The following is a 12,948-nucleotide window of genomic DNA, read 5'->3' as shown; positions in this document are numbered from 1 at the left end:
GCAAGTCACTTAATCCCAAATGCCTTGCCCTTATCACCCTTCTGTCAAGGCAGAAGGTAAGGTTTTAAAAAAAGCATTTAAGTGAAAGAAATCTCTTTGATCTGGATGGTGTCAAGAAAGCTTCACAAAGGCAATGAAATCTGGCCTTTGAAGAAAGAGGGCACTATTTTTAGTGGAAATAGTGATAATCAGAGTGTGTCCAGAAGAGGGTAACCAGGATGGTAAAGGGCCTTAAATTCATGCAAGTGAGGATTGTATTGGTTAAAGGAACTGGGGATGTTTATCCTGGAGAAGAGAAGGCAGGTATGGGACATGATAGTTGTTTACAAGGATTTGAAAGACTGTCATGTAGAAGAGGAATCAGATTTATTTTGTTTGGCCCTGGAAGACAGAACTAGACACAGTGGTGGAAGTTAGAAAGAGACAAATTAGGCTTAAAACAAGGAAAAACTTCCCAAGCATTAAAGCTGTGAAAATGGACCAGGTTGTCTTGAGAGGTAGTGGGTTCCCCAGCATTTGAGATCTTTAAACCAAAGCTAGATGATCAGTTGTTAGGTACACTTCAGGGAATATCCTTTGGGAAGATATAGGACGTACTTAATGGCCCCCAACATACTTGTCAACTCTGGGATTTTGTGAAGAGATAAGGGCAGGGAGAGTCTAATTCCAGGCATGAGGTACAATGTAAACCTTAGCACAGGGATGGGGTAATGGCAAGAAGCCTATAAAAATTGGTTGATGTTGTTTAGCCTTGCCTTTTTTCTTTCTTTGCACTTGAGCTGAAATCTTCCATTCGTTTCTGAACAGAAACAGAACAGAACAGAAGAACATCTGTTGCTCAGTCAGGCTCCCAAATCTCCTCTTGACAAGTGGGGTGGCAGGGCTAATTTTAGGAGAGAGAAGCAACCCATCCCAGTGTAGGCTATCTTGTTATCTCTCAGTGAACATCCCTGAGAATGTGAATATTCTGGGGCAGCTGGGTCACTGGTCCAGCCTCAGCAACCCAGGAACAGGTGTGATGGAAATGAGCAAAGGACTAACCTCGTCTCTCAAGATGAAGGGAGGGTGAGAGTGCGAGAAGAGACAGGAGAAGAGACTTACCACTTTGCTACTTAGATGCCCCACTGTACTTGGCAGTAACTTTTGAGATTGTTTAGAAGAACCTGACCATCAGGCACAGAGATATGCCCAGAGAAGAAGAGATGCAACTAACTAGAGAAGGAATTACAGACACCTTCTGGTCCAATCCCTGCATTTTCCAGAGGAAGAAGCCAGGGAGGAGAAGTGACTTACCTAAAGCATATAGTTAGGAAGCATCAAAAAGGATTTTAACCCAAGTCTTCTGGCAATCTTTCTATTAATTAGTAACAGGCTATTAATTTTGCCTCTAGATGCTTCTTACCTTTATCTTCCTTAAATATATGGGAATTTTTGGTTAATGCCTAATGTGGAACTTTTCTTGAATCTTCCATCCAGGACATCACTAGCTTGCTCCATACTATCTATGAGGTAGTTGATTCCTCAGTCAACCATTCTCCAACATCCAGTAAGACTCTGCGGGTGAAACTCACAGTGGCCCCAGATGGAAGTCAGAAGAGGAAAAGTATTTTGCTCAATCACACTGGTAAGAATTGGACAAATCAATGGAAAGCTGTGGAAGATGAGAGAGCAAGAGTACAAATAATTTAAGCTGTTTTTTAAAAAGAGATTCACCCTTGCAGAAAGGATTGGGATTGGGGGATGTCAGGTGAATCTCTTCATAGAAGAACTGCAGAAATCAGTTGCCATGTAAAAAAGGGAGAGAGATTCTTGATTCTCAAGTTTAAGTGGCAAAGGCTTCCTAGAGGTTAGAACTTGAGGTGGGCCCTGAAGAATTTGGATCAAAGGGAAGACATTTCAACATGACAAAAACAAAGGCAGGAATGGACATGACATTTTGGAAGGAGTAGAGGCTTTATCTTGGGAAGGAGGGAGGTTAGATATTAAAATATTGGACTGGGGAAACAAGGAATCAAAGGAGGAATCAGTAAAGGGAAATAAGAGTGTATATGTTTGTTTTGTGTTGAGATCACACTGGATGACATTCCTACAGTTCTTTTTACCACCCCAACTTTACCTTGCATCCTAAGCTACTATTTTATTAGTTCCCCATGACCTTATTGCTGGGGAGTTGTGTTTTACAAATCCTTTTTTTTTTAATGCTTCTTGGGGTCAAAGACTGGCCCAGACCATAGATGGCTGACTTTGGATTCTAAGAAATGTCTGCAGTGCACAAAACTGTACTGGGAGAAATACAAAGCCAATAAGACATATCCTCCTGCCCTTCAGGGACATTCTCTAGGAGAGAATGGTCAGACATATACAAATAGATAAATGTAACAGAAAATAAAGTGGGGAGGGGCCACAAATGGAGTACAAAGTGCTCTGAGATCAAATGAAATTGGATGAAAATAAGATACTTATTGGAGAATGTTTTCTGTGCTTCCCTGGGTATGGGGGACAGATCTACCAAGTTTGAGGCGCAGAACAGAGAGCAAGGCCAATGAAGAGCTGAGGAGCTTGGAGAAGAAACAACGTGCTCCCCTCAGGTAGGGAATTTGTCATTTGGGAGAGACAGACAGATAGTGAGACACAGACAGAGGGTGCTCTTTTGAGCATGGGGAGGGCTCTCCAAATTCTTCAGCTGATCAGCAAGAATTTGTGGAATGCCTACTTCTGGGAGAAGGATTGAAAAGGAAGGAAATTAAATGGTCTCTGCCCTTGAGGAGCCTACAATCTAGTTATGGAAATAAAACAGTACCTGGAAGAGTTTACAGGATCATAGCATTTGGCGCAAGAAGGAGAAACCATCTAGGATAGTTCTCTTACTTTTTTAAGTAAGGAAATTGAGACCCATGAGAGTAAAGTCAACAATTGGTCACTGACTTCTTACTATGACTACACATGCTATAGTAGTTGAGATGGAAGAGACAAATGTGGGCTAGAATGATGAGGGAAGAGGTAGGACAAGCAGGACCTTGAAGGAGTGGAATTTGAATGGGGAGAGGAAATAAAGGAGACAGTCAGACAGCCTGAGTAAAGTTACAGGAGAGACTCAGGGGAAAATGAACAGTATCTGGCGAGAGACAACAAGAAGCCTGGCTTGACTAAATTGGAGGGTGAATGTTGAAGAAGAGCACTAAGACAGCTCTTGGAGTCAGAAGGCTTGAATTCAAATCCTGGTTGTGTTAGTAACATGTGTCATTTTGGATGTCACTTTATCTCTTGGCCTCAGTTTTCTCATCTGATGAAATGAAGTAGTTTACCAGATAATCTCAAGGATCCTTTCCACTCATTCCTCTAAGATGAGATTGATATAGTGGAACTAGATCATGGAGGACCTCAAATATCAAGACAGAAGGATCTACATACACTGTAGATAGAATTTCTCTTTCTGTCTTAATTACTTTTATGTCTTCTCTCAAGCTGGTCCAGCTGCTGTTGCTGAGGCTATGATGCACTATTTTGCAGCTGTACTTCAAGGAGTTAAATGATTATCCCTCTCTGGTACATCTCTGGGCACTATTTGATCTTTATATTCACCCTATTAATTTAGAAGGAGAGGTGCTATTCATCCTGTTTCACAGACAAGACAACTGATGCCCAGATTGATAAAGTAACATCCTTAAAGTTATGCAGCTTAAGAGTGACCAGGCCAGGGCTACAGGGCAGGTAGCCTGGCTCTTAGCCTTAGGTTAAGGTTCTTTCCATTGCATTCTACCCTGCTATTTCCTCTCCACCCCCTCTACTATACCTGTTTGTATAATGGCCCAAATGCCCTCTATTCCCTTCCAGGTACCATGGAGATGCCCACTTAGAGCAATCTGGGCGCTATCGCCATTGTGTTGATGAGAACATTGAAAGAAGAAACCACTATTTGGATCTTGCAGGGATAGAAAATTACACATCCAAGTTTGGACCAGGTAAGAGAATCCCGTCAGGGTGGGACAAATTGGATTGCTGCTTAATACATTCATCCAAATGAGCATCCCTAGGCTGGTGAAGGAGCCGGCTTTCTGAGTGCCTTCTGTTGGCCTCTGGTACCATTCAAAATCAGCCAGTTCTTAATGAATTCAAAAAGCATTTATCAAGCGCTTGCTTTGTTTAGAATATTTTTCTAGGTGTGAGGGGAGACACAAAGTGTAGAAAGGAAGAGATCCCTACCTTCATGGAGTTCAGAGTCTAGTACGGCGATAAGACAGCCTGAGAGAGAACTAGAACATCATTCCATGAGAAGCTCATTTGAGAAGTTACAAAGCAAAGTACTACTAAGGGATGTCCCAGGGGAAAGTTATTACTGACTAGCAAAGAAGGCTGAGAAAGTGACATTTAAGTTGAACTTCAAAGGGTGGATGGGAATCCAATAGATAAAAGACATGGATTGTGGGTAAGAAAAGCATTCTAGACTTAGAGGACAGTATGAGCTGTGGCTATGTTAGAGGGGAGAACACGCTTAGGAAGCAGAGGCTTGTCCAAATTGGGCGGAACCCAGAGTATACAGAGGGATGGCATTAAATAAGGCTGGAAGAATGGGTTGAGTGGTATCCTACCTTGTGGGTGTCAGTAATATGTGTATTTTTGGGGCAGCAGGGTGCATGGGAGCTAAGTGTGAGGATAGAAAAGGGATCAACTGTGGGAAAGTTAGCATTAGTGTCAGAGAAGCATCCAGCTCACGTCTGAGAGTCCAGAAAGGACAGTTGAAGTAGGTGACATTTCAGAGTGGAAGAGAGCCAGCTTCTTGATCAAGCAAGGTCTTCTAGCTCTAGTATTGCTCCAGAATATTAAAGAAATAAAAAACTTTTCTCCAGATGAAGCCTGTTCCTACCCAGGGCTATGAGTCAATGCTCAGAGATATCAGGGGAACTGACTTTGCTTGTTGCTTCCTAGGCTCTCCTTCACAGAAACCCGAGCTGCCCACAAGAGTCCCCATCCAGACTAGATCTCGATCCCATGAACCTGAAACCATCCACGTGCACCACAGGAAGTCCCAGGGGGCAGAACCCGGCCCCTTCCACTTCATGGACATTCCATATGCCAAGATCGCCGAAGTCCAGCAACGCCTCCGGGCTGGTCAGGATCTGAGCAAGCACTTTGTAAAGTCCCCCAAAGCCCAGAGCAAAAATGTGGGGTCCGCCCACCTGGGGAGGGGAGCAAGAAGCAAATCGATCTTGGGACCTGCCATCCCCTTGGCTTCCCCAACAACCCGCCCTGTCCTGACCCCACCCTACCTCCTTGGGCCAGCCCCACCAATGCACAAGAAACATAAGCAGAGAGCCAAGGAGAGTCAGCAAATGTGCAAAAGCCTCCAGCCCCCCGGGAGCACAGTGGTGGAGAAGGAACATGTGCGAGACCTGCCTGCAGTTGTATTATACGAGGGCCAGGTGGGGCAGATGGTCCAGAGACATGAACACCACCATCACCACGAACATCACCACCATTACCACCACTTCTACCAGACATAGAGCATCCCCGCCCCCACCCCCACACTAAAGAATCCCCCAACCCCACCACGATATGAAGGAACCCCTCTCCCAAGATGTCCGACTCCCAAGGCATTATTATTCTTATTCATAATTATTCTTATTGTTGTTGTTACTCCACTAATATTCAACTAGTCTCCATTTTAGAAATTATACGGGAAACGCAGAAACTTACCTTAATTTATATATTGTGGAAACTGCATAGCTTACTTAACAACTTGTGAATTTTTGTAGTGGCTTGTGAGGATTGCCGAGGCAGTCCCTGGCTTTCAGAACTGGGCTCTCCTTGCAAATGGTCATTGATAACGCTTTTGGGACCAGCCCAGGGATGAAGGGGATGGAGGGCCATCTCCATGGCTCGATGGTTCCTCGACTTCCCTCCTGTAGACCAGCCTCTCCCGGGGAAGCATCGCTGCCCGGTCCTGCTTCCAGAGACCTTTAGAATTGCTGAGAAGACAAACTGTTGCTACCTCTTAGTATTACTTAGATTTTATTTGTCCCTTAATTGATTGTAATGTGCTACGGCGGGGATTTTGCTGGACTCTGGTTAAGTGGCCTCTTTGGTGTCATGTTTTCATATCCCTGGGAATGTTAGCTGTATTTGTCAATGGAGTTATCCTGAACACCTACCTACCCTTTTGAATCCCAGATTCTTTTCTGAAGGCAGTCCTGACTGTTCTATGATGGAAAAATCAGGAAACACCCTTTTCTTCTCTCCTCTTCCCTCTTAAGGGGAGCACATGTACATACATGTAGCTAAAGTCTGTCTCTGAAACCACACTTGTTTTGGAAAACCACTGGAAAAGGGAGTGACCACAGGAACATGAGCGCGGGGTTTTTTTTTTTTTTTTTAGTCCTGCCGTCAACAAAATTGGGGCTGTTCCCAGCAGTTGCGTGTTGGCTTTTCCTTCTGAAATTGTTGTTGTGACTGAGAATGTTAAAACCCTTTCCCCTTATAGTGCTGGCAAATATATTGTACATACTTACATAATTCTATAAATATAGCTATTTATAGAGACAGATGCTAGTTTGTCTCTATATATGTTTATATAAATATACACACTCAGGTACATTTTCTTGTATTGTAGAAATCTGTGATTTGATTCTCTGAAATGTAATTATTGTACCAGGAAATGGGTTTTCATGTGTAAGTAGCTGTGGTTGGGGATATGTGACTTAATTTTACCCCCTGGAGGGGTCTGCCTCTGTTTCTATTCTTTCAAGCAAGTGAGGGGTTCCTCCTCCCGAGCGCACCAAGCTTTTCTCCTCTCCTGGCTTCCCTCTTTAAGAGGGCTAGGACCACGCAGACCTGGAGGAGAAATGGGCTAGGGAAACAGGGTCAGAGAGCACTGGTAGGAGCTTTGGGCAGAGTCGAATGTTGGGCCTGGGTGGCTAAGCATGATTGCAGTCTGGCTGAATGGTTAGGGCTGGATTCTGGGCAGAAAAAAAGAGAAAAGGGCCACACGGAATCTTTCCTGTATGTGTTTATGTGAGTTTCACCTTCTACTTTTTGATATTTTCTCTGCAGTGAGAATATTTTTGTTTAGGAGTGAGGGACGGATCGGTTTTGATTTGCTTATCTTTTCTTTTTTTGTAGTAGGTCCTCAGCACCCTATGAGAATGGAACATGGATGTGTGGCTCTTGTGGGCCCCTGGAGAACAGAAATGGTTTTCCAAAGGAACATTTTCAGAGACTTGTCAGAGAGGATTTCCTTTTTGCATCCCTTCCTTTCTCCCCCATCTATCTTTGGAGACAGGAGGCACCTGAGCCCTTTCCCCATATGCTCATTTGGCACAAAACGGTAGCTTTGGGGACTACCCAGGGAGAACTCCAAAACTATCATCTTAAAGTCCTCCTTCCCTTTCTTGTCCCTAGTCCTAAATCTGCATGTCTGTCAAGTTTTCCCTGTCCCTCTCTAATTGGGGTTTCTTTAAAAAAAAAAAAAAAAAGAAAGAAAGAAAAAGAAAAGGGAGGAAAAACAATCCACAAACTTGTCAGTTCTCGAGTCTATTTTAGTTAGGGATTTCTCATCTTCCTCTACAGATGCTTGGATGGGTTTTCCAGTTTCCAAACAACTCCCCCCACCCACTACATACAGACCCCAACTGGTATAATTATAGGGAAGGCAGAATTCTCTGTACTCAGTGCTTCCAAATTTGGTTTGTTGCCCCCAGAATTGTTCTGGGAAGATCCTCAGACCCTTCTTTATGTCGTGTCTTTTCACTATGTGTGTGTACACACAAAATGCCTATTATATATGTAGGTACGCACACATACATATATAATTCTGGACTGGAAAGAGAAAAGGCATTTATTTCCGTGTTGAGCAGAAGGACTAAGCTTATTTCTATTCTCGTGTTAATGAAGTCGGGTGTGTGTGTTCGAGTGACTTGTGTTCTGCAGCATGCAGACTCCAGAACGTACATTCCAGCTGTCAGCGGCGTCATGCCATTGTTCTCGGAGAGGCGGAGGGAAGCTCCCCCTGCTACAGAGGATTGCCAATTAAGGTTTTTGGCAAAGGGGAGCAGACAGGAGCTGCTGCTGTTACTTTCTTCCTTGTTTCTTTCTCTTCAAATATCCTTTTTAAATCACAAATCATTACAGGGCCAAAGGGATTGGGGAATTTAAAAAATGCCAAGAACATCCCTTGAATGTGTTTCGGGGCGGGGCAGGTGGGGGGTGGGGGGCGGCAGAGGCGCTGCTTGAAGTCCCCCCAAAGAGCAGCTTGTCAGAGACGCTAACAGAGGCAATCACGCCCGCGCTTGCATCTCCTCGCTGACTTCCAACTCCCCTGTCAGCGTTCCCGCTAATGAAAGTGGACTCCTGGAATATGCTCTCTCGCTTGATCGGATCTTTGAAATTCATTTTCCTGCCTTGCCTCGCCTCCCACCAGCCCCCACCCCCATCCCCAGATCCAAAAGACAAGCTCTGTCATGGGGCGATCATGTGAAAGGTCCCATGAATATTAATACTGTCGCAGCCCCACTTGCACACACGGGCAAGGATTTGGCTCCTGTGGCAGGGGGCTTTAGTCTGGAACTTTCTATCCACGCCATCCCCTTCCCCTATTTATCCCCTCCCCCACCTATGTTTCCTGATGTTTGCTTTTCAGTATTTTGTATAGTAACTAGAGATGGTTTTGACTAAATGCTTTATTTATTTAATAGCCAAAAAAAATGTGCTAAGAGGAACTCTCCTTAATTAAAAGTTTTACTAGTTCAGAAAGTCTTGCTCCTTCCTTGGTTGTGGTGGGGTTTGTGGGTCCCTGCCCCACAAACTTTTCCAGAAATGCCCAGTTAAATCCATCCTCTGGATGTCTTGGTTTCCTGCTTTCTTCTTTGGGCTTTTGAATGCTTAATCAGTCAATAACAAGAATTTATGAACCACCTACTAATACCTTGGACGCTGTCCTCCAGGGGATACAAAGGGAATGAAAAGTTCTTGATTCTTGGGTTTTACCTCATCATCCCTGTTTTGTAACAGTCCTCCAGCATAAGAGGATAGAGGGTTCACTTACTGGCTCTTGGGGGCAGCTAAACTGCTCAGTGGTTAGAGCATTGGGCCTGGAGTCAGGAAAGATGAAATCACATCTCACCTCAGACACTAGCTGTGTTATTGAGGGCAAGTCACTTAACCCTGTTTGCCTCAGTTTCCTCATGTGTGAAATGAGGAGAAGGAAATGGCAAACCACTCCAGTGTCTTTGACAAGAAAACCCCAAGGATGGTATGATCCCCAGGGCAATGAAGGGTAGGACATGACTGAACAACAAATTGACCCTCCATTTTAGGACTGGGCTGTGTTCAAGTACTGCCCCCACCTCCGCCCCATCCCCAGGTGCAACTATGAAAAGGGAATATCCCAATCCTGATCTGTAGCAATGCCGTCTTTTCACACAAGCGATGGGGTGGTATTATTTTTCCAATTGTATGGATGGGGAAATTGAGGAATAGAGAATGAAATGACCTACCTAAAGTCTGTTAGCCAGTAACTGATGGCTCTGGAAAAAAGAACTTGGGACTTCTGACTTGTGGCATTGTGGGTGGTCTTTTCTGGTTTATATATGCTCAGAATTCAGACTGCCCATTTGTGTCCCTGAGACCATTCTTGGGGGAAAAGGGGATAGAATGCCAGTATTCTGTTTGGATGAAATATTCAATTCATTAAACATTTATTAATGGCCTACTATGTGCCTGACACTGTGCTAAGTGCTGAGGATACAAAAATGAGGCAAAAGAGAATACCTACCCTCAAGAAGCTTGCAATCTAATGGAGGGCTGAGCTAGAACAACATGCCAAAAAAATTTGCAAAGCAAATAGAGAGTACATGAGAAGGAAAGATGGGGCAGCTGGTTGGCTCAGTGGATAGATAGCCAGGCCTAGAGATGGGAGGTCCTAGATTCAAATCTGGCCTCAGACACTTCCTAGATGTGTGACCCTGAGCAAGTCACTTAACCCCCATTGCCTAGCCCTTACTTCTCTTCTGCCTTGGAACCAACACATAGTATTGATTCTAAGATGGAAGGTAAGGGTTTAAAAAAATAAGAAAAGATAGGTTAGAATCAGATTATAAAGAACTTTAAGTGACTGAGAAGTTTGTATCTATCCTAGAGGCAATTTGGAATCAATGAAACTTCTTAAACAAGGGAATGGGACTCCTTTGCCTTCTCTTTTCCCAGGCAACTGAAACTAAGAATCTGCCCTATAGGAGAATAACAGGAATGCCCATAGACCTGATCCCTTGGGTTACACATGGAGAGACTGAATAGTGATCAGAAGGTCCTTTATGTACGCAAACTTAATCTCCATTTTCTCCAAGTCAATTAAAAAAGACTTTACATCAATATACAATGAAAGGAATGCTGAATTTAAATAGCAGCTGTGTGACTGTGGACAAGTCATTGAACTTCTCTGGGTTTTAGTTGACTCATTGGCAAAATGTTGAGATTGGACTAGATGGTACCTGTCTCTCCATCTATGTTCTTCATGACCTAAAAAATAGTAGAAAAGACCGAGTTTCCTGTACCATGGGTTGACTCTTGTTCTTTGCCCCTTCCCTGGGAACTATGCCACAGTATGCTGTTATAAGGGAAAACTATGGAAACCAGAAGAAAACTTCATACTACCTATGGAGAAATGATGCAAGAGGAGCATGTGAACATGAACCACAGACCTCCAAGGGCAAGAGGAAGACGATAGTAGGGAGGGAGGAAAACTCTCCTTCAATTCTAGAGGAAAGTTTCCTAAAGGATCTAAGACTTAAGGAGGTTTACATTGACATGACTTGACCTTCAATTCCCACTTCCTCTTAGCTATTGCATGCTGGAAATCATGGTACAGTGGAAAGCGTAATGAACTTGAAGAGTCCCAGGATTCAGGTTCAAAGCTGGGTTCTTCCACTTATTACATTATCATGTCATTTAATCTTTCCTCCTCTGTAAAATGAGAGTGTTGGGCCCAATGGTCACTAAGGTCTCTTCTAGCTCTAGATCTAGATTTAGGAAATATTTAGGTAGTATCCAGCTTAGAACTGGAAGTGGCCTTATAGGAACAATTGTTTAACCTCTTTATTTTAGAAAGGAGGAAAAATAAGGACCTAGAGAGGCTAATTGGATTTGCCGGATGGCATACAAGGAGCTGAATTAGAATTCAAACCCAAGTCGTCTGATCATCAGACTGCCTCACTGGGGGAAGTCGAAAATGGAAAGTAGGGGAACATGTTTGGTGTGTTCCCAACTTGCCAATCTCCCTTCGAATGAATAAAAGCCCCAAATATGCAGTGTGATAGGTAGAGGGTTCTGGACAGCTTCTTTCTGAGCCCCAAAGAGGCTCTATAATCTAGATGGCACAGATATATTTGCATTATAATAACTACTTGAAAAGGAGAAAGGCATTTAGGAAGGGGAATAAAGGAGGAACTCTCACTTAAAGCCATTTTTATGGGATCAAAGAATGTCCCTCTGGAAGAAACTTTACAGATTACTCAGAACAACCCCTTTATTTTATAGAGGAAGAAACTGAAGGCTGAGGATGTTACTTGCCTAAGGTCATAGAGGTACTATGAGTGGCCTGGATGGGATTTGAACTACAAACCTAAAACTACATGGAGTGCCACAGACACATTGGCTCTGGATAGGATCATACTGGGATCATGGAATCTCAGCTTTGAAAGGAACTTCAGAGGCTCTCTTCTTCCTTCCAAACCCCTTTTCTGCCCTCTGCCTACCAGGGTCTCTTCCTCCTCTTCCTCCTCTTCCTCCTCCTCCTCCTCTTCCTTCTCTTCTTCCTCCTCCTTCTTTTCCTCTTCCTCTTTCTTTCTCTTCCTCCTCTCTCTCTCTCTATTTCTGTCTCTGTGTCTCTGTCTCTGTCTCTCTCTGTCTCTGTCTCTGTCTCTGTCTCTCTTTCCTCCATCCCCCCCCCCTCCACCTTTTGCTCCTAATTTGAGGCAATAAGGTGGCACAGTGAATAGTTTTGGATTTGGAATCTGAAGACTTGAATTCAAATATGCCCCTAGACCAGTGATTCCAAAAGTGGGCACCACTGCCCCCTGGTGGGTGGCTGGAGCGATCCAGGAAAGCAGTCATGGCCACACTTTTTTTGTATTACATTCTATTCTGAGTTCAATAAATAGTTTCATAATTTCCAGGGGGTGCTAAGTAATATTTTTTCTGGAAAGGGGGCGGTAGGCCAAAAAAGTTTGGGAACCACTGCTCTAGACATTCACTGGCTGTACAGACCTTGGACAAGTCACAATCCCTTCTACTTCAATTTCACCTTCCCAGGGTTGGTTTGATGATAAAATGAGATAATATAAAATGCTTTTTGAATCTTAAAGATCTATATAAATGCTATTACTGCTTTTATTATTAATTTCTGCCTTCTCAAGTTAAGTAGAATAAGTTAGGACTTGACTCAAGTTTGTAACCTAGATCCATTAATAATAAAAATATCAATAATACTGGTTCCCATTTTTGTAATTGTTACCAGTTTATCAAATGCCTTAATCTCAACAATCCTTGGAGATAGGTAGGTACCTTTTATTTCCATTTTTAAAAAGAGGAAACTGAGACCCAGACAAGGAGAGAGATGGGTTATTTCAGAAATTAGGAAACCTTGGAAATCATATTGTCATTTTACAAGATACGAAAAACTGAGACCCAGAGAGGGAGAAGTAGTCTTCTTCCAAACTTCTTTCTCATTGCTCCCAAGTCCAAGTGTTTCTGGTTGATATTCATGGATGTACATGGCTCTCTTATTTCCCTTATCCACCTGATTGCACTCTTTTCAAAGACTTATTTCCCCTTTCTCATCCACTTGGACAAGCTCTGTCTCCTCTCATCCAGTTTCTAAGGAAGCCAAGGGAATTTGAAAAATTTAAGGGTGCCACTGAAATAGAAAAAGGTTGAGAAACCTCTTAGAAATCAGTCAAT

General features: G+C 43.4%; 1 protein-coding gene across 1 annotated transcript in view; it reads left to right on the top strand.

Annotated features, from left to right (window-relative positions):
* NKD1 (NKD inhibitor of WNT signaling pathway 1) overlaps window positions 1-5,501 on the top strand; it is a 129,854-nt gene extending 124,353 nt beyond the window's left edge. Inside the window, exons 7-10 of the mRNA XM_044661419.1 lie at window positions 1,477-1,624; window positions 2,504-2,588; window positions 3,835-3,962; window positions 4,927-5,501. Of these exons, the coding sequence (XP_044517354.1) occupies window positions 1,477-1,624; window positions 2,504-2,588; window positions 3,835-3,962; window positions 4,927-5,501 (936 nt within the window). The remainder of the gene's footprint in view (window positions 1-1,476; window positions 1,625-2,503; window positions 2,589-3,834; window positions 3,963-4,926) is intronic.
* Window positions 5,502-12,948: the final 7,447 nt, after the last annotated feature.

Source organism: Gracilinanus agilis, chromosome 2 (assembly GCF_016433145.1).
Source record: "Gracilinanus agilis isolate LMUSP501 chromosome 2, AgileGrace, whole genome shotgun sequence".
In the NCBI taxonomy this organism is placed as follows: Eukaryota; Metazoa; Chordata; class Mammalia; order Didelphimorphia; family Didelphidae; genus Gracilinanus; species Gracilinanus agilis.
The sequence above is the reverse complement of the archived record's forward strand: the minus strand, read 5'-3'. Positions and strand labels throughout refer to the sequence as shown.